Below are 21,645 nucleotides of genomic sequence, written 5' to 3' on the forward strand. Positions count from 1 at the left end.
AGTAGGTAGGGGAGTACTGTCTTCCCAGGCACCGAAAGTAAAAATAGGGGAGAACATTACTTGCATAACCACGGGAAGAAGAAAACACAAAAAAGTAACTAGGTGCTGTGCATGGAGTTTCTCACTTAAATGCCTTGGTTTTACCTTTTGTTCCTCTGTCTTTTGTTTCTTTTTGACATGGGACAAAGTTTAAACTTTGCAAACTCCCTCTTGCTGCTGTTTTGCAGTGTTTACATAACTCTAAATGCTTTTAACAACAGTTCAGCCTTTCACAAGCTGGCTTTTTCAGTCTTTTCACTTCTCTAACATCTCGTTCTCTCATCCATGTCTTTTAATTCTTTCTTGGCTGCTGTCCTGCACCTTTCCTTAAGAGTCCCAGCTGCCTGTCTAGTAGATGTACTTCTTGGGTCATTTTTGTGGTTTCTGTACCTGCATACTTGCTGCTAGTTGCTTTCACAAAAGTAACCTTTCACAGATGTTACACAGTGAAATATAAATACTCAAATCTGATCTAGTGGACTTGAACTGGTCAAGGAGTCAGAACAACACCTTGCATCCTGCCATGCTTGATTTTGATTTCTTGCTCCGCCACAGGTATCCTGTGGGGCCTCAACACACTCTCTAGTCTTCACATTCCTTTTAGGGTTTCTGCTGACCCAGCTGCATCATTGCCAAGTAAATACACAGGCTGCAGGTAGAGATGTGTCTTTCTGTTGCTGGTCTTGAATCATGGACTTGACTTTAACACCTGTACAATGTACAAGCTTTTATGGTGAATCTACACTGGAGGTACTTCCGGGGGTTACTTTTCTGCCCTAGAAAAGTGTGTTGATTATAGACATGGTCTATGCCTATCATCTTACCTGCAAAGATCGGTAACAGCATATGCCTCTGGGCAGCTGAGGAGTAATACTTGCATGGAAGGCACTGTGCAGTGGTAACGGGCAAACACATAGAATAACAGACCTTGATGAAAAAAACGACTGTGTTGTTTTTGATGTTTCTTTAGCTGTCCTTCCATGTATGGTTAGCTTGACAGCTGCTAGAAACAGTATATTTGGTGATGCACTGGAGTTTGGGAGAGGGTGACCAAAGGATGCAAGTTTCCCCAATAGACAGGTTTGATATAGTTTTAGCAGTAGCTTAATCAAAGTCACAGTTGGCTAGATCACTTTGTAGAGACTACGGCTCTGTTTTCCATAGATTTGGATAGTAACTATGGCCATGGCAGGGAGAATACTTTGGGTAAAGACTTACTGCAACTGTGACTTAAGATAAGTAGGGCTATTGTGTGACAAAAGTGTGAAGGTTATCTGAAGGACCCATTATTGGCTATTTGACTGCAACATTTTTGTTGCTTGCCAAGGGCACATATCTTCTGTTACTCTTCCCCTCAAGTGGGTTGCTTGGAGGACTACTAGATAATGCCAGGCCAGAACCCCTTGAACTGGTAAGTCTGAAATATTCTGGGTTTTTGAAAGGGTACCCTAAACTGCATTACCATACTGCAGCTGTAGATGCCATAACAAAGCAAAGCAAACTGCAGTAGCATGTAGCAAGGCAGTAAAATGTGCAACTTAAACTATGGTCTTGGAGTCTGCAATCACAGTGCTTTTCTGAAGCAAACATTCTGTGTTCGGGGGAATAACTTTTTTTGCAATATTTCCACAACAACAAATGTTATACTGTATAAAAATCCTTTTATTGCTGTATCTTCTTCTGTTTATCAAATTGTTTTCTATACAGACTGCTGAAATACTAAGTTCAGATAAATTCACATGCCAAATTGAGCTTCCCTCCTTTTCAGGTAAAAGCATTATTTCATCTGTAGGGTTGGAGGGATATGCTTTGTGCTTGCATGTGGGACTTGCTATGGAGCTTGTGTCTGCACTACCTGAAACTTCATTGGTGGTTTGAGTCTGTCATCTGTCTAAAATTAAGCTTTCCAGGAGCCACTGAGCCACCACTGCCAAACTAACACAGGAAAGATTTGTATTTCTGTCGTCATAGTCTCTGCTGCCTGTTGGAGAGGGGGCTGTTAAAATAGGTCTATATTCTGCAGCTGGGTGATGCACGTCAATTTGAATTGTGTTAACTTAGTCGCACAGAGTTAACAGTGTTTTCAGGAGACTGCTCTGTTCAATCATCCAAATGAAAAACCAATTCCTCCTGTAAAAAAGGATACTTCAGACCCCGCCTTCCCCAGACACTTTTTGCCCCCTGACACATTTGAACACTGACTTAATATTTCCACCTCATTTGCTCAGGCAACCTGTTGGGTACTGTTATTTTTGCTGAGAAGAATTAAGTGAAGTTTCTCAGGGAGGAACACTTGCTGTGGCCATTCAGCCTCCACGAGGGTGGCGAGATCCCTTCCCTAAAACGCTTTCTCTCCTGTCTCTTCAGCATTTGTCCCCACGCCTTGGCAGCTTGGAGCCAGGCCAAGAGCAGGGGGATAAGACGAGGCATCCCTGTGACCGTCAGCCTGGGTTGTGTTAGCATTGGCCTCCACTCAGCACGTTATCTCGCGGAGCAGTTGTTGCGTTTGTGGTTGATAGCTGGTGCTAAATCTTGATGTATCTGCAAACAGAGAAGACGGCAAAAGAAAGCTTTTCTGATTGCAAAGCTTGGGGGCTGTCATGAAACGCAGGCATGTGTGCTGCTGTTGCCTGTTGGGGTGTTGCTGGAGAGTCTCTAACTTTTTTCCCAATTGTAGAAGTGTTGAGGAAACAGGACTTGGCTGCTGGTGGGTGCCCAGCAGCCTGTGATGGCTGTGGGGCCGTGACAGGGCTCCAGAGAGGGTTTCCTGAGCAGCACCTTGCCTTGTGGACTCTAATCACTGATTAACCCACATAAGGGAAGGCTGGAATAAAACAGATTAAAACAACAAATAGTATCTGTGCTGCCATCTTGTGAACCAGAGTTTTATAACACCTTTAAGGTTATTTTGTAAATATGGCAGTGTTGCCATGGCAGCAGAAATCTGGTGTGGAACAATGTTGCTGAAATGATTTATTGCTGGTTTAGTGCCCTGTACAGGGCGAGTAAGTCATCACTGCTGCTCACTTCTATTCATTTAAGTTGAATATGAAGTGCGTCAGAAGGGCTTTGATCAGGGAAATGCATGCTGCAACAAACTTCACACAAGTGTGCACAACTCAACTAAATCATAAAATCATAGAATGGTTTGGGCTGGAAGGGACCTTAAAGATCATCTAGTTCTAACATGCCTGCCATGACTAGACCAGGTTGCTTGAAGCCCCATCCAGCCTGGCCTTCAACACTTCCAGGGATGGGGCATCTACAACTTCTCTGGGCAACCTGTTCCAGTATCTCACCACTCTCACAGTGAAGAAATTCTTCCTAATATCTGATCTAAATCTCCACTCTTTCAGTTTAAAACCATTACCCCTCATCCTATCACTACATTCCCTCATAAAGAGTCCCTCCCCATCTCTCCTTCAGGTACTGGAAGGCTGCTATAAGGTCTCCCTGGAGCCTTCTCTTCTCCAGGCTGAACAACCCCAACTCTCTCAGCCTGTCTTCATAGCAGAGGTGCTCCAGCCCTCTGAGCATCTTCATGGCCCTCCTCTGGACCCCTTCCAATAGGTCTATGCCCTTCCTGTGCTGAGGACTCCAAAGCTGGACACAGTACTCCAGGTGGGGTCTCACAGTAATGTCTTTGCACTAATATGCAGTGAGATACATATTATTTTAGTACTTATGCACAAAGAATCCCTACATGAATGTTTCATGGTTTTCAGTGTAGTTCTTACTGAAAGTCAGTATTCTCCCTGGTGAAATTGTGATCATAAAAATAAGTTGAGATGCTGCTACAACTAAGGCTAGCTGGAGACCCAGAGATATGCAACCTAAAATTTGAACTGACTTATGGAAGGGTAAAAAATTACAGCATTACAAGTTAATCTAAATTTTGTCTATAAATGTCTCTTGCTAAAGGATTTGATGATCATTTTACAAGCTGAAGTTCTGAGACCTTGTGTAACCAAGTGACTCACAATGTCATCGACGATGCTATCTTCATCTTACTTCTTGTATGCAACATAAGAGAAGTGGTGACTGAAATGACCTGCGTCACGCCTACCTTCCCCGCACTTCTCTGGTGACCCACAATCACAAAAAAATTGAGTTCTTCCAGAAGAAGTATGTTTTTAGGATGGGTAAAACTTAAGATTCAGTAGAGCCTGCCACTGGATTATGAATCTAGACCCTCAAATTTAGAAGGTGATATTTCCAGGGTGTCTGGCTCCAGGAGTAAGTTGGCAGCAGCGGCTATAGCACTGACTTGAGCCAAGGCTCCCAATTGATTTGGGGCTGAATGCACCAGCATGTGAGGGGGAAAAAAAGGTCTGAAGAAAGTCGTTTTCTCAGCTGCCTGCTCTGTCACTGTGCTCCAGAGCCTTTTAGTGAAGTCTCCAAGCTTGAGCATTTTTTTTTTTATACAACTCTTACTTTTTGCTGTGATGGTATTCAAATTGTCTGTATCTATTTTCATGGAACGGCTGGAAGCTTTGCCTGCATTTGTTCTGGAAATAGCCTGTGACTGTTTGTGAAACAACCTTTTCCTAAGGTTTCTGGTTTAGGAGATACATCATGCTAAACTTGCAGTCTAAAGAGAACAAATTCCAAAGTTAATACAGTCTTTCTTTACAAACAAATCAGTGCTGCCACTACCACTCCTGCTCAGCCAAGAAACACACCTAGCTTGCTTCTGATGCTCTTGCCCTCCTTTTTAAAGCAATATTTATGGGACTGCTGGTGGGGGAAAAAAATATCTTTTTTGGCATTAAAAAACAAAAGCAAATGAAGAGGTAAGAGCTGAGATTTCTTAACGGATCTTTAGATTCAAAAAACATAAACATAATAATGTGGAACTCTAAATGGTGAGTTCTCATGCTTCAGACTATTGTATGTTTCTCTATATCTTCATATAAAAGTTTTGACTTAAAAATAATACCACCACTTCACAGACGTTTAAAGTTAGAATATAACATTTTGCTTTGGGACTGATTGTTGTTACTCTTGTTTTCTAGCAACAAGATTTTTTTTTTTTCACCCTTTGTTTGGAAAGAGATGGCTGTATTGTAATCTCTAGGTCAACAGCCTGTTTCACTTCCCCACAGTACTTGTGTGCTGAACCAGGCTGAGAGGTTGTGATTGTGAGCCAGGGGAGGCAGTAAAAGGGTAGTAACTTAACTTTAGCTCATCTTCACTCTACCTTTTCATAGCAGCATCCACTGTTCTGAGCTTTGGCTCTGGAGTCCCTTCTTTGCGTCTCCAAAGGTCTGCTTCCCAGGAGGTAAAAACCTGGTGCCCTTGGGTCTACATGTCACAGCATAAATCTGAAAGGGCAGGGCAGAGAAAGTACAAATTTTGCTGCAATATCCAGTGTGTGCCAAATGTGATGGGCTTTGGGTGGGTTATACAATATATTCTCTCTTCTCTGCTGAACACTGGCTCCAGCATTTTCAGTCCCTTAGCCAGCCGTGTGTGTGCTTTGCTGACCACACAGACTGTCCACGACAACTTTGTAACTGGTAAAGTTCATAGTGCAGCGCTGGTGCTTCCAGTTCCCTTGACCCCTGCCTTGAATGAGATTCAGGGGTCTGCACTTTTAAAGTGCAAGCCTGAGCTCATCATACTGCTGCTGTTTCATGTCGTCAAATGTGGAAACTGGAATCTCTTGGTGGGCAGCGTGCTGTTTACTGCTTGTCCATCTGGCACAGAAGTTGTCATTGTTATCTTGCCAGAAATTCACTGCTGAACTGCCCAGCCTCGGATTGCCAAGAGTCAAACCAGAACCAGGCAAAGCAAAAGCAAATTGTGCCTCAATACTTGCTCCTGGCAGGTTTTCCAGTACTATGTATTGGAATTAAAGTTTTGGACATACATTTCCATTGATCAGGTGTGGGTTTGGGGGTTTTGTCTGAGGCAAATCCTTTGTTTCTGTGCTGGTAAGTACTGCAGCATTATGAAAGTAAAAGCAGGTTGTATTTATGCATACTGCTGTATGATTCCAAGTATGTCCCGTTAGGAAAACATCTGTTTACGCATGTTTGAACCCAAAAGACAAGACTAGAACTGGCATGGGTAGCTCTGGGGCTGTTCTAATGATAGCTAATTTTTGATAGTGCTACCCAGGACTTCATGGACGTTGCATTTTTTGGTCTGCTTCCTGAAATTGCCTTTTGTCCCTCTGCCATGGAGTGGGGTTTGATTTTAGCTGTTATGAGTGACCAAGTCTCCACCACGGTGGCAGTTTTCCATGGCATACATCTGTCAGTAACAGAGGATTGTTAAAACACAATATTAGTTGTGGGATTGCACTGTAGAACAAGAACTGGTGGAAATGCATGTGTACATTTGATAGCTATAATAGTCTTATTCCATAAGCTTCATACTGAAGAAAAACATACCATCTAACATTGAGTTATAGGCCCTTCCTCTTGCATAGCCATGGTATTAACTAGTTTTTGTGGGGAAAAGTTTCTGCAACAGACTTAAATCTGATGCTGATGCTGCAGTACTGTGTGCTCAGGAAAACAGTGGGTGAGCCAAAGGCAATGCTGCTTTTTTAGCCCTGAAGAAAGATAAATTGCTCTAAAGGTACCTATAAATCCTTATTGTCAGGTGGATAGTCTCTGTTTCACTTAAAGAAACAGAAGTAGAAAGGATTTCTGTTTTTTTCAGCCCAGTCTGCTCCTGCTGTTGGCACCATGTCGTATAATAACTCTCATAAAATCACCAAACTGTGTCTAAAAAAAGCAGAACCTCACAACGTTAAAGTAATGCTTCTTTCTGTTTCAAACCACAATTCTCTTTTAACTGAATTACTCTAAAGGGAACAAAACTACTGTAACTTCAATCATTGGGGAGAAAAGTGCTACAGATATCTTAATAAATACTAAGAGAGAGAGTAACAGAGTTGGGTAGCTGTTTGCATAACTAAAACTGACAACAGTGTCTGTATATTTGCAGGATTTTATGCAAATCCTGAGGCTTTTCCTTCCTCTGATTAAACATGTGCAAAATGGAGTAAATCCTTTCACAGTAGCTTGTTGTAGCTAAGTTCTGCAACTTCCGGACATCGGTAAAACCTATCGTATATGTAATACAGCTGTAGTTATGTTCTCAGTCTTGGAGACTGATTCCCAAAAGCTGAAAGTTACAGTTGCCCTAATTCAGACTTGTGAGTTTTTCTAGAATGGATATCACTTAGATTTTTAGCTGTAAATGGAAAGAAACTCTTTGTATCTTCCAGGTCTGCTCCATATACATCTATCTACTTTTTTTTTAACTTTTTTTTCTTTTTTCCCAGCTGAGTTGCTAATATTCTCCTTCTAAAAAGATACTTGTTTGCTTATATGTTTGTCTGGACTTGTTGGATTGACAATTGTATTTTTCATTACCCCCCCCCCCTTCTTTTTTCTGGTTTCTTAGCTTCCTCATACTGTTTCCTGTTTGTTCCTCAGTGTGTTGCAGTTACCCACTAGGCAGTTTAGCCTCCCTATCCATAACAGGATGGTTCCAGATTAATCTTAAAGGCTCCATGCTGGAAACAAATCCAAAACAGTTTTGCTGCTGTTGAATAACAGGAGGTTTGAAAAGCTGATGAGTAGCTTTCATCTTGGATTAGCATCTCATTTAGAGCTTGGGGAATGACTGGGTTTTGTATGGACCCTTTTATGGAACCACACCCAACCTACCCAAATGCATCCTTTCCTCTGCCTCCCCAAACCAGCAGCAGGTAAGCCCCTTATGTCCCCAGAACAGGAATTTGGAGGGTTATAAATTATAACCTAGACCTGCTCTGAAGGCTGCCATTCTGTCCTGCTGTCGTGCCCAGGTTGCTACTAGCCCTTCCTTCTTAGCACTCAGCAATGCCTTGCTAATGGACCTATAAGGCTGTTAAATGTAATACCTGTACCAGTGCTGACACGCGGAGCTTGTTCTGCTGGTGAACCTCAGTTGTATGGTGAAGGAAAGCCTGAGGAAGAGCTGCTTGTGATGGAAGGGCAAATAGCAGGGCATGGCTGGCTTTCAGGGGGAGCTCCTGCATCAGCTGATCCTGGGTCAGAGGAAAGTAGCAAAATTCTGTATCAGGAGGGAAAAAAAGCAATTTTGGGGGACATGTGCGTATCTTCAAAGTTAGTTCCAATGTAATCTTTTTTGGTGCTCTGGACTGAAGATCTCAGAAAAAGGTTTTCATAAGAAAACTGAGAATCAGAAGTATAAAGGATCCAGTGCAAAGTACCCAACACTGCTCTTGGGGGCATACAGTTCATCTCACTGTGGGGGGTCCATTGAACAACAGGGTCATCTTCAGCTCATGGTGAATACCTCCTGTGGCTCAGCAAGCTCCTTCTGCTATCCATACAACTCTTTCTTTAGAAGACACATTTTAGGAAATAAATTCTATAGAAAGAGCTAGCTGGCTCAGGTGAAATCCACATTTGCTGGGAGAACACATTCTTTGTGTATTCTTCCTTCTTCACTGTTCTGGAGAAGACAAATGTTGTGACATTCTGCCTTAGTGTGTATATCTGTTGAGTCTATAAAATGTCATCAATAAGGATGACTTTGTGACCCTTGGCATGGACCCGTAACACATGAACATGCAAAGCAGCGTGGAGCAGGGAAACTTGTCAGGGATACAATTCTCCTCACTGAACCAGCTTTTATACTGCAAACTACAGTTCTCCTAATGACACTCACTGAGTGCAGTTGTGTGCGATATTGTCCCAGATTTATGGCTGATGGTTTCCTGAAGGGCTGTTTGGGTAGTCTGTGCTTCAGTGAAACAACTTTCATATGCCCTGTAACAAATCCAAAAGTGTAATGGAGTAGGTCATTTGTCTTGAGTTTTAACATGAAACAAAATGATGTAGTGAACTTTTTTTCTTCTCCGTGGTGGGGGAAAAACTGGCTTAATTTCAACTTGGATCCCAGCTTTCTGGTTTCTGAAGCCACCCCTGTGGAGGTGATGTTAGATTTGTAATGCTGTCTCACGCAGCATACAGCAACACTGCCTTAGTGACAGTAAGTAAAGCGAACTAATGTCTTCAGCTTTGTTCTAGTCCATTTGTAATAGTATTAATGTCCTTCTAAGAACAGCAGAGACTGCCTAAGTAGGGGAAAAAAATAATTGGGAAAGAACTAACCAGATTTATAGCTCTTGTAATGTGATTTAGCTGCTAGAAATAAGAGTAATATCACAGGACCAAAACGCTTAGACCACCAATGCAAGGAACTTCTGGTCCAGTGATTAGGATAGTAACCTTTTTCAGGAGAGCTTTGGTAGCAGTTTCTCTTGGCTACTCGACATAAACATACTGGATAATATGATTTTATGTCCTTTACTGGCCTTCTGAACTGGTTATATATTTAACAATTATTGTTTGTTATCTAGTACCATATCTATCACATCTAAGTCTCAAAAACATAACTAGTTTACCACTTTGAAGGATTTAGTCACTGTTGGACAAGAAGCTGCCTCACCTGATGGACAGAGGGAATGTTTCAGCCAGCTCACTGCCAGGCAGACCTCAAATGAATAAAGTACCTTGGGCAGTTTCAACAAAAAGCATCATTCCTTCCGCCAGCACCATGTGTTTCATGGGTGAATGTGGAGAGCTGCCACATGTTGTGGGAGGAGGATGAGCTCAGTGTTCATACCGAGATGAACGCTGCTGTGATCTTGGTTTGCAGAGCACATCAGCTGCAGGAACCACCCTCGCCCAGCACATTGCTGGCCCTGATGCTCTTGAGGTTCAGCCCTGGCATATTTATCACATAATTTTTTGAATGCAAACACCAATAATACACAGCACTTCGTGTTTCCTTCTGGTTTCAACCTAAATTACTGTCTATGTAAAAGCCGAGTGCTGTTCAAAAGATCTGAGTTAGACCCCTTAGGCGTTGTATACTTCAAAGCATGTTGTCTGGTTATTGATGGGTCACAACCACACAGCACAGACATGGTCTGCCATGTGAATGAATATAAGAACTTTCTTCTTAGCCAGCACCCTTTTCTCTTACGATTATGTTGTGGTAGTGACATTAAAAGTACGATGGTTGTGGGTGAAAGGTGGCACTTCTCTTAAAATCACAAATAACAATGTTTTGCAAATGATGTCTCTGTAGATGGATGGAGGTCTGCTTGGACGAAGAGCTGCCCCCAACTACGGAGCTGGAGGAAGGTTTAAGAAATGGTGTTTACCTTGCCAAGCTCGCAAAATTCTTTGCCCCTAATGTGGTGTCAGACAAAAAGATCTACGATGTGAAGCAGGAACGCTATAAGGTAATAACTTTTTCTGTTCTCTCATCAACTAGACAAAAAAAATGTAATGTCTGTCTTTCAACTCTTAAAGGTACCCCAGCATGGTTAGTTAACTTTCTGCATCTCTTTCATAAGATTGTTGGGACTAGACGAAAGATCACGCAGCACTAAAGCCAACATGATTAGTTAGAAATGTCTTACCCTTAGAAAAACTATGTTAGTGTCACCTAATGTTTTTAAAGCTAAACAAATTACATTTCTGGCTCCAGGGAGAACATGGGCTTTACCATTTATACAATTATTTCTCATTAGGAACAGGAGCCAAAAGCAATTTAGTAACTAAACTTGATAACTATTACAAACTTTCCTCATCTTGTATGGGAGGACATTCACTTCATTAGATCTGTGTATTTATTTAACCAAACTTCATACTAAGAAGCAAAAAAAAAAAAAAAAAGCTACAGGTAATTAAACTTTACGCGCTAACTTTACTTGCTACCTGTGCGAGCTGTTCATTAACTCCAAGATACTCAATAATACAGAAATATGTACATGCATTCACTATGGAATGTATAATCTCAACACGTAGAGGGGGTAGAAAAAATTTTAAATGGGCATTTTTAAGTTGTAAGCACTGTCCGTTTTTTGAGATTTGAGGAACTAAGCTGTTCTAGGTCCCATATGGTTAATGGAACCATGGTTAAGAATGGTTACATTTAAATGCTTCTTTTGAAAACCTCCAAAACTTGAGTTCAGGCTTCTTTTCGCCCTTTACCCTGACTCTTTAAAAAATAAAAAAAAAAATAAATACAAAATCAAATACTTTCCCACTTTGCTGTTTTAACTGCTGCTTGTATAGGCTGTAGGGAAGATTGGGTATTCTGGTAGATCTGAAGAGCTCTTGTTCTCCTTCACAGTAGTGCTGAACGGTGTTACCGCTTATGTATTTTGGAGATAGTGGTTCCTGGTATCTGACAGCCAGCCTTTACTCCCAAAGACTACTGAAGGGCTGTAGAAATGACCATTTCAGTCACAGTCAACCCAGATGGGTACAAATGTGGCTTACGTTACTTAAAAGAATGAGCTGGACAGCATGGGACTGCTAACGTGTTAGGATGCTTCACTAGCAGGATTGCGGCTGTCATGCTTAGGTTTCCAGGTTCAAACAATGGAAATTTCCTAAACTCAACTTCAGGATACAAAACTTGGAAGCAACAGGAGGATCAATAATTAGAGACTTTGCTTCATGTGATTTTTATAATCTTTTTCCTCTGTTTCCAATAGAGATCTGGCCTTCATTTTCGGCACACTGACAACACTGTGCAGTGGTTAAGAGCAATGGAGTCCATTGGTCTGCCTAAGGTAAGACTCTTTAAATTTTAGCAAAGAAACTGGCTCAAGGCAGTAAGTCACTGAGATTCCCTTTCATCTGCTTGAGCATAAATGGTTTCGTAGGGTAGATTTACAGGGAAGGGGTAATTCAGGAAACAAATCTGAAGAGAAGGCAATGCTGAAAGCAGTGGGAGTGTCAGTTATGTGCTGCTGCTGCTGCCGCCAGTGTGATTGGGCTGAGGCTGCTGTGGACGAGTGCTGTGGGTGGAAATGCTCTGAGTGATTCTCCTGTGGGAAGACAAATAAGGATGCCAGCAGTGTTTTAGCTATATCTTATTGGTAGTACCGTCTCTGCGGGGGCCTGAAAGGAATATGGTTTAAAACAGAAAACTTAAACATTTGCTTCCTTTAGGTTACTACCTCTCATCGTGTATCTTGCTCCTCTTCCTCTTAATGTATGTCCTAGTTCCTCTGCCGTGTTTCCAGTTTGTCCTTGCACACTCCAGTGCACCTGCGTGGCTGTGCTGCTGCTCCTCTTTATCTTCCTCCTTGTGGGTCTTCGCTTGTCATCTCCCCCCTCTGCTGCTGTTTCTGGGTACCAGTGAGTCTTTTTCAGATGAAAATCCTCTAAGAAAGGGCTGTGTGGAAACACCTACTCTGCTTGTTTGGACATTTCAGCACCCGCGCACAGCCTGGGACAGCATGTGTGTGCAGGGGGGCTGGCACTGCCCCATGCGATGTGGTCAGACACAGCAGGGATGCTCAGATGGCTGGCTGAAGGGCTGCAGGGACTACTGGCCAGTCACTGTGGGCAAACTTGCTACAGGTGCCCATAAGCAGAAAAGGGTACCCATGACTGCCATGAGAAATGCCATAGAGATGGGGAGGGTTCTGCCTTTCTCAGGTCAGGCTGGCTTTTTTGTCTGACTTGAGTCCTCTGTTCAGCTGGCTAATTTCCATCCTACCATCCCTACTCTGAAAAATTTCACTTCTGTTGTGGAGGATGATTGTAGCCAAAATCCTTTCTGAGTCTCCTTCCCAAAGCTGCTGTGAACGATGAAGAGGGCACTGTGCTCCTGATTTAGTCTTGTCCTATTAACAGTGGAACGGTGCAGCCCCAAAGGCCCAGCCTGGGCTAGATGCGCACTGCCAACTCTCACAGTTAGCTAAGTCTTTTATTTTATTTTTGTGGAGAAACAGTGTTTTGTGACTGGGATGAAGGCCAGGAACAAATTAGTGGCAGAACCAGAATTGGAACTTATGATGTGACTCTTTGGCAAAATTGCTTAATACGTCTCTCTCTGAATATCTTTCTCTGTAAATGATGTATTCATGAAGTTGGGGGTGCTGGCAATTAAAATTTTGCATTTTTAAACCACACTTGATAGGTTTGGTTGGCAATGAGGTTTTGCAAATTGTAACTGCATCCCAGGCTTTGGGCGTCTGTAGGAGGACAACGCCTACTAACTGAGCTTATGCCGAAGGAACTTTTCTTAAAATCTTGCTGAAATGCTGTCTGCTTATCTTCCTTTTTTTTTTTTCCTCTTTATTAAGTAACTTTTAAGCTTTATTAAATTATTTGTTAAGAAAACTACTGATAAAGCTAAAATAACATCCAAAGAGACTTGATTCATAACTGTATAGAAGTAACAGCTGAAATTCTGTAAGTTTAAGGTATGGTTCTGCAGAGAGATCATTTTAGCTATTTTTCTGCTCAGTAATATGTCTTCTCCTTTAACTGTGTGCTCTTTGTTTTTTAGATCTTTTATCCAGAGACTACAGATGTCTACGATAGGAAAAACATCCCTAGGATGATATATTGCATTCATGCTCTAAGGTAACTGGTGACGGGAGTAAAACATTAAAGTAACTGCCAAATCTAGGAATGTAAGTCTTGAAATGGCTTTAGGGTAAACAGTATATCAAAATCTGTCAGAATTTACAAGTTCATTAATTTAAAGTTAAAGAAAAAAGTCCAACTTTGTCAGGACTATTGGACAAATTATTTTCAAAATAGAAATGAAGGACTATTGAATTCAGTGCGGACGTCCCCTTCTCAATAAGTATACCCCCTCACAAAGTGCACATACCATTTCAAAAGACATACTGCAACAGGGACCAAATAAATGAAGAAAAACTTGGCAAAATATCAGTATAACCATGGGGCAAATGTGCTGATCAGAATGAAAATGATGAACTGACATCTTTCTGTCCCAAATGAGAAGCAAATAATTGCTGTATTCTGAGGCCATTCATATAAAAATTAACATTTGCTAAGATTTTAAAGTTCTGAGCAAATTTATTTTTGAATGTAAATTCAGGAAGGCTTTTTATTTCCTACCTTAAGGATTTTCTTGATGTTTAGCGCTAAAAGTAACTAACATCTGCTCATGCTGTCCCTGGTGTGAGGGACAGTGGTGGTGTCAGACAGCTCCTCCTTCTTGTGGGTCTCCTAGCTCACTGCCTGCACGTGGAGACCTATTCCTTTCATTCCTTTCTAGGCTGGCAGAGAACATAATTAACTTATGCCCTAAAACTCTCTTCTGTGTTCCTAATGGTTTTCAAAGGCACATCCACTGCTCCAGCTCTATAGGTCTAGGAACTGTTCAATACATGCTGTAATTGAAATTTTTTTAAGATCTAATCCTTGAAATGTTGTGCCCACCTTTGCAGTCTACGTGCATTCACTGACAGGAAATAGGGCAAACCACCAAAATTCATCATATTTCTTTAAAATGCTAGATGTTCAGAGTTGACAGCCTGGGTATATTTTTGTCACCTTTCGCAAGTTTTGCCACTGGAAATTATTATGCCTGGTGTAATAACTGGACAGTACTACCAGGACTGTTTGAGGGTAGCTGTCACCTAAAGCTTGGTAATGTAATCTGTTCTGTCAGCGAGTGTCTTGCTTAAGGTTGAGGTGATTTCCTGAAGTGCAAGCATGGGGCTGTGATGTTAACCAGCTCAGGCTGACATGGTGGGCTGTGTGCCCCTCTGGATACATTATGGGCCAGCTCAGATGTTTTGCAGTAGGTGGAAGAACACAATGAGGTTTTTCTGTATTTGCTTGCTTGTGTACGGAGGAGGACTTTATCAACTGCGGATTTGAATGCTACATGAACAATAAGCCCATCAGTTAGATATCTTCTTAAGATCTGTGTAATCTTTGCAATGGCAGTAAGTCTTTTCATCTTAAACTGAATTTTGCCATGGTTTGACCTTTGGTAGAAGTTTTCCTTTGTCCATCTTGACATGCCCCAGCATTTATGCCTGTATCAGAATTAGTCTGTGTTGTCTCAGCTTTCACTTCCAACTTTGTCTTGTTTAAATTACTTTTTCTTGCTGCGTATCAGCACAAAGCTATAACTTTGTACTTACAAGCTATTATTTTAAAAATGGACTTCATATCAAATGTGTCATATCATACTGAAGGGGAATAGGTCTGCAATGCTTTCACTAATGATGCTTTCCTGTGAAAGTGTAGGGCCCTGCACCTGCATCCCATGACGGATGTAAGAATCGAAGAACAATTGTTGAGCTTCATTTATTTCCATTCCTTTTCCTAAAATGCGTGCCATAAGTCCTTCATTGGAGTCTTTCAAATCAAACTCCAGTGTCAGTATTGAATGGCACACAGCCTACGTTGAAAGCAGTCTGGGGAACAAAAGAATTAAGGACAGGGTACTTGCTTGGCCAGCAGTATTCCCAGTTGGGTTGACGTCAAAGGAACACTGAGCTGCAGGAGTCCAGTTCTGTTCCCCTTCTGCTGCTGTTGTAGCTCCTGACCCGCTGGCATCTGTCCCTGCGGCTCCACGCTGTGCATCGCACCCGCTCCACTCTCTGGGTTTGTCAGAGCATCCTCTCCAGGGAATCAGTACAGGGTTCACTGACCCTGGAGAAGTCCATGTCCCTGTTCTCAGGGTCCAGCAGCACAGCATCTAGAAACAGCAATTACAAGCAGGCTTTTCACCTTTGCAGCTGTAGCTTATGCACCTGACCGCTATATGAAGAATCACCATTGGGTTTAAATGCTAAACTCTAATGCATCTTGGAGCATATTCTCAAATTTCAAAGGCTTATAACTTGGGAAAATTGAGCACTTTCTCATAGAGGTTAGGGGTTGGCCTGCGTCCCATTCTTTTTTAGTTGTTACGAAGTCATTGCGTCAAAGCAACATGATTACTGAGCTTTCCAACAAAACTACTTTCAACAAAAATTTTTTCTTATTCTCATTCTTGGAAATCCTGAAGCCACCTTTAGTTGAGATTTTTTCCTATATGAATTCATTTATGCACAGTCAGTGTGCATAATTTAAGTGCTTAAAAGTTTTAAGATTATTTTTAATTGCCCCTTTAAGGAGCATAAAATATCCTTAACTGTAGCTAATAAGAGCAATACACTCTCTCTATCCAAAGGATCATTTGAAATCTGAAATGTTAACATTTCATAGGGCAAGTCCTTGGTTATTTGGGGTTTTACTGCTCTTTGAGTTGCTAGAGGGCCTGAAGATAGACAATGACTCTAAGCAAAATGGTTTAAATATATTTTTAGTGTACGTCCTGTCTCAAGTCTGAAATGAAGACCATTGCACTTACAGTAGGTGGAACAACTTGCCCTGTCAAATTCAGCACTGCTCTGGCCACAAAGGAGTGACTTAGCAAACAATTTCTAGACTCCTGTTGAATGTAATCATTATAGTATGCTTTTCTCCTGTTGAAACAGCAATACTTAAAGCCTGACTTGAAAAATACAAAGACATAGGTCTCATTTCTTGCACCATTTTTCTTGTGAAAGCAGACTTGGATATTTTCCTGGACTAAGTGAGGTAAAGAACTGCTTCATTTAAATTAAGATGTTAACAATTATTCTTGTTCATAAATAGTAGTGCTTATGAGACTTTTATTTTCCCTGAAAAATTTAGTTTTCACATGATCTTTGCAAGCAGATCACTGCTACATCCTGGACAAACCGTCCCTCTGAAGCTGGACAGCTTCAAAACATTGTTTTCCTGGGAAAGAGTAGAATAACAATCACATCTTTAAAAAAAAAAAAAAAAAAAAAAACAAAAAACAAACCACCACACTATTTTCAGATCGGTTTCTCACAGCATGTTATACATGAGCTAAGCATACAACAAGGCCCAGGAACCTCAGCCTGACATGAGCTGCAGCTCTGTGCAGGTGATGGAAAGGGAACTTCACCTGGGAACTGCCTTTTCCGCTTTGTTTCTGCCCTGCTCCTGATGCCTCATACACAGCCTTCTTAACCCCAAGGCTACCTGCTTTCGATTTTATGCGGGTTCTCTGAGGTTCAAGTTACGCTATAAAAGCACTAAGCAAGCTGTTTCAAGTGAAATTATACCTAAATACAAAGTAGAAGTGTCTCTGCAAGACTCGAAGCACATTTTCAGCACCACCTGGTGGTTAATAAGTTTATCCAAACAAAGGAGCATTGAAAGTAAGGCACATGGCTCAACATCCTCCTGGAAATGCTGAACAGCAAAAATATGAGCCTCTAATGTTCATACCACTTTTTCTTCCTCTGTCTTTTTATTGTGGTGACGCCCTGAAAAGCCAGCATAGGCCCATGATGCTGCTGATCTCCATAACTATTTGTTTGACACCCAGCACTTCAGCCAGGACTGTGTTCCTGTCTCAAATTTAGAGCAAAATCTCTTTAAAAGCCCACAAGGAAAGACTGTTAGGCAAATCAGGGTAATAGTCATGTGGATTTTTTCTTGCTACAGGAACATGTGTTTAAGACTGCTTTAAAAGGCAAGAATGGCAGCAGCAATGACTTTGAGGGGCTGCAGCAGTCAAAACAGGGTCAACTTACATGAGATGTGCTGGTGTCTCCTTTCAGCTTGTGACAGGGCAGAGGAGAGTGGCTGTGGTAGCATGGAAGGCGAAACACTGATTCTGTGAATCAGTGATTTCTCTGAAATAAATGTGACAGCTACATATACTTGCTTTGAAATCTCATCCTATAATTCACTAATGATTAAAAAAGAAAAACAAAACCCAAACAAAGAAAAAAATCCACAAAACAAACAAAAAAAACCCTAAACCTACACAAAAGGGAAATGTGCCCCTCTAGAAACAAAAAGAAAAACAAACCACAATACACATTTGCACTGCATGAAGTTGGGGTGAATTAATTTAAAAAAGAGGTGCAAAATAATACTTTTGGGCAAATGCTTTTTTTGAGTCTTGTTTTAAAAATCTTTTTGATCCCTGCTTGCAAAACTCACTAGTTTATTGAATTTCAGCAATAAATTATAGAAACACCAGTATTTTGTAGATAAATACAGGCATTGTGTTTGGAAGATGTTGAGAAAACATGGATGTACTCCAGTGTCTAGGAACAATGAGTATAGATATTTTTCATGCCATATTGAAACAAAAATATCAGTTCCTGGGTACCATTTTAAATTGAGCTTTCTTCATTTTCCAAAAGCTAAATAGTTAATGACACAAATATATTTGAGACAGGCTTGGATGGACTTACAGGTCCTTGCTCCTTTACACCTAGGAAGAAGGGTGTCAGTGATTTGTGCACCTTCAGCTATTAATTACAGGGAGGTCATAACGCAAGGCAAAGCAGTAAATAGATCCAAAGATACAAGCTGTACTAAAGTGCATTCACAATACTAGCTTTTGAATTTCTTTACGTGTCTTATATTAAGGCTTGCTACTTGTTTGCACATCCCCTGTGGTCTGAGATACACCGACAGTGCCTCCCTCTTAGAGATGCTTCTTTGAAACATCAAGTCAAAAAAGACTTCTCTTTCCGCAAGACTTAAAAATACAGCATAAAAAAAACCCTGTAGGGTTAATTTATTCTGCATCAGCTCATGAAAGTCAAGGGTTAAAGGACAAAGCTTAATTTCTTTTCTCTTCTACAGAAAGCGAACACCTCAACTACATGCAAGACCTTAAATTCTAATTTTCTTCTTTACAGTTTATATCTCTTCAAACTAGGATTAGCACCACAGATCCAGGACCTACTGGGAAAAGTAGACTTCACAGGTAATAAACTGCTTATCTAATCATATGTTAGATGGTTTCTTCACCCAGTAAATCTGCTAGCATTGTACATATTTTCTATTATGGTCTTTCTCCTCCTGCAAGGTTGCTCTGAGCACATCCTAATTAAATAGGTGGGAGGCTGCTATTTTTAATGAATGTCAGTCCCTGAAGGACAGGAGGGAGTGAATTTGCATGAATACTTTTCGTATCTTAGATTCCTTCAAAATGAGGAGGAAAAACTGCTAAGAAGCCCTGGCTTTACAGGGTGGTTTCAAAAACACTGCACTCCTATTTGTAGGTATGGTGATTCATAATAAAAATCTTATGCTTTTGTTCTGATAATATTTCTTTTTTTTTTATATGAACAGAGGAAGAAATCAGCAACATGCGAAAGGAACTAGAGAAGTATGGTATACAAATGCCATCTTTTAGTAAAATTGGTGGGATTCTGGCCAGTGAATTATCAGTGGATGAAGCTGCATGTAAGTGTGGCTCTTGTTCTGTTTTCTACTAGATAATTTGATAGAATGCTAATAAAATACCTTCTGTGTTTTAATTCACCTAGTTTGCCACCTCTTAATAAATAAGGGGAAAAGCGAGCAAGTTTTCACTAGCTATCACACTGCGTCATTGGTACAAGGCCTCTTGTAATTTTTCAGTCTGCATTTTTGAGCATCCCCATTGGGGATAGCACTTCCCATGGGAAGTGCTACTAGAAACAAAGATTTCTTACAATCTTTTTAATGGGTTTAATGTTTTGGTAGCTAGTGCTCCTCTAGAATGGCAAATGGAGCTCTGCATGTGCCTCTGCACACATAGGGGTTACAATGGAGATGGCCATGGGAACAAGGTGTCTTCGCTGAGCCTCCTTCCTCTTTTGGGCTCCTGCAGTTTTCCTCAAACACCCACTCAGGTTCCTGTGAGGACAAGGCACTGTTCCAGATTGACAACTTTCTCATGTATGGTGGTGCAACCACCTCCGTGGGCAGCTTTCGATCTGTCTGACCGCTGGTGTGACCCACAGCATGGTAGAACCCTGCTTGAAGGGCACATCCTGCTGGTGCACCTGAAATAAGCTTTCCTTCTAGGGGGATTGATGCACAGTTATGGTTCTTTTGAGGCTGTCTTGAGCAGCTTCCACTCAAAACCAAAATTAAATGCTTTTTGCTGCCTGAGCCTATCCATCTGTAAATCTGGGGGTTTTTTTTCTCTGATTCAGTTTGTTTGTTTGTTGTGGAATGAAGAGATATACTTTAAAAATAAACAATAATAAAAATAATTTTAAAAAATAAAAAAAAAGCTTTAACTTAAATGAGATTAAATGAAGTTTGTCCACTTAAATCCACGCTTGAGCTCTAGCTATTTTGTTCAAAATCCTAGCCTTTTTCAGAAGGGCAAACCGAAAATCAGAAGGGCTGGTTTGAGCATGTTCAATGGCACAGTAGGTCATTGACACAAACCAGCAACACTACTGCAGACGGTACACCGGGAGGTGGGAGGAATAAAGGCTGCATTATAATGAAATTCCATTGCAACTTTGTTAAACCTTGCAAAGTAGCGTAATTGAAACAAGCTGATTCACGATGTTGCTTAGCATGCTGAAATTTCCAGACCTTGACTTAAACACTTCCTCATGTTGTTTTGCCATTTCTGTGTTGTATCTTTTTTTTTTTTGAGCCTGCTATAGCTTAGCTAGCTCTTAAAATACTGCCTTTGGAAGTGGAGTTAGTCTCCTTTTTTTAGCAAGTTTTCAGAGATTTAGTGACTACCAAGCACTTTTCCAGGGAGCTTCCTTCCTTCCCTGAGGATGAAAGGGCTGCAGCTTCCTTCTCTGAAAGCTGTTTATAGTGTGTGTAGGTTTTCCTTTAACTTCTGAAGTTTTTTCAGTCTTCCATAGAAAAGCAGGGTTTCCTGATGCTAGTTCTGTCCCTTTGGGCAAGGAGTGTGCTGTAGATAACATGCCCTGCCCCAGAACAGGAAACATCTGCTATGGGAACCCTCACACACCAGTGAGGCTGGACATGGAGATCCTGCCAGAGGAAAGGGTCTACCACCCTGCTTGCGAAACGGAGTAAGCAAAAGGAGATATGAAGTAAAACAACTGCTGATGACTGCTGCTGTGCTGTCAGCAATAGTAGGAATCGGCGTGCAAAGAGCAAGCTTAAGTGCTTTCAAAGAGAGCTTATTTGGCAAGTAACCCTTGCTGTTTTTCCATGCCTCTAGACTACTCTTTCAAGTCCAGTCAGGCTTCTCGCTGATTCTCATGGTAGATGAGTTCACAACATTCACCCAATACCTGTTCACATCCCTTCTAACCTTGAACCTATGTTTTAACTACTTTTTTTGCTAGCTCTGCTTATGTCAGTGAGGCCTCTTCCACAACTGTGGAAGAGATTACATCCTTCCTATGTATTTTGTTATATAAGGATGTGGGGGTGGTATGTGTGTCTAAGAATGGCAGTCTTTTCTTAGGCCACTCACATTGATCTGGATCTTCATAGGATTGTAGAATCTCAAGTTAGAAGGGACCCATAAGGATCACTGAGTCCTACTCCCCTGCTCCTCACAGGGTGACCTAAAACTAAACCATAGGACTAAGAGTGTCGTCCAGACGCTCCTTGAACTGACAGGCTTGATGCTGTGACCACTTCCCTGGGGAGCTTGTTCCAGTGACTGAACATCCTGTCTGTGAAGAACTTTTTCCTAATGTCCAATCTGAACTTCCCCAGTTCATAAAGTTCAATGTCAAAAGAACCAGTGTTCCTCTCTGCTTGCTTCTCCTCCACCATGCCAGCTGCCTGTGTTTCCCATCTGATGCTGTGCTGAAGCTAGAGTGAAACCATTTCAGAACAACTTTCTACATGAATTTAATGTTAAGCAATGGATTATTCAACAGTGGCTAAACAAGTTGTTTCAGTAACTTCCCTCTCTGAGAATGTATAGTGACACTTCATGCTCTATTTGCCCATGTTTTGCCTGCTCTTC

At 41.3% G+C, this 21,645-nt stretch overlaps 1 protein-coding gene across 4 annotated transcripts in view; it reads left to right on the top strand.

Annotated features, from left to right (window-relative positions):
- Positions 1–21,645, top strand: part of IQGAP2 (IQ motif containing GTPase activating protein 2) — a 128,114-nt gene that overhangs the window by 55,583 nt on the left and 50,886 nt on the right. For all 4 annotated transcript variants that reach the window (XM_063319879.1, XM_063319881.1, XM_063319880.1 and 1 more), the window contains exons 3-7: positions 10,165–10,321; positions 11,585–11,662; positions 13,393–13,469; positions 18,593–18,660; positions 19,029–19,142. In XM_063319879.1, coding sequence (XP_063175949.1) covers positions 10,165–10,321; positions 11,585–11,662; positions 13,393–13,469; positions 18,593–18,660; positions 19,029–19,142 — 494 coding nt within the window. The remainder of the gene's footprint in view (positions 1–10,164; positions 10,322–11,584; positions 11,663–13,392; positions 13,470–18,592; positions 18,661–19,028; positions 19,143–21,645) is intronic.

The sequence above is a fragment of the Chroicocephalus ridibundus genome, chromosome Z (genome assembly GCF_963924245.1).
Source record: "Chroicocephalus ridibundus chromosome Z, bChrRid1.1, whole genome shotgun sequence".
Lineage (NCBI taxonomy): Eukaryota > Metazoa > Chordata > Aves > Charadriiformes > Laridae > Chroicocephalus > Chroicocephalus ridibundus.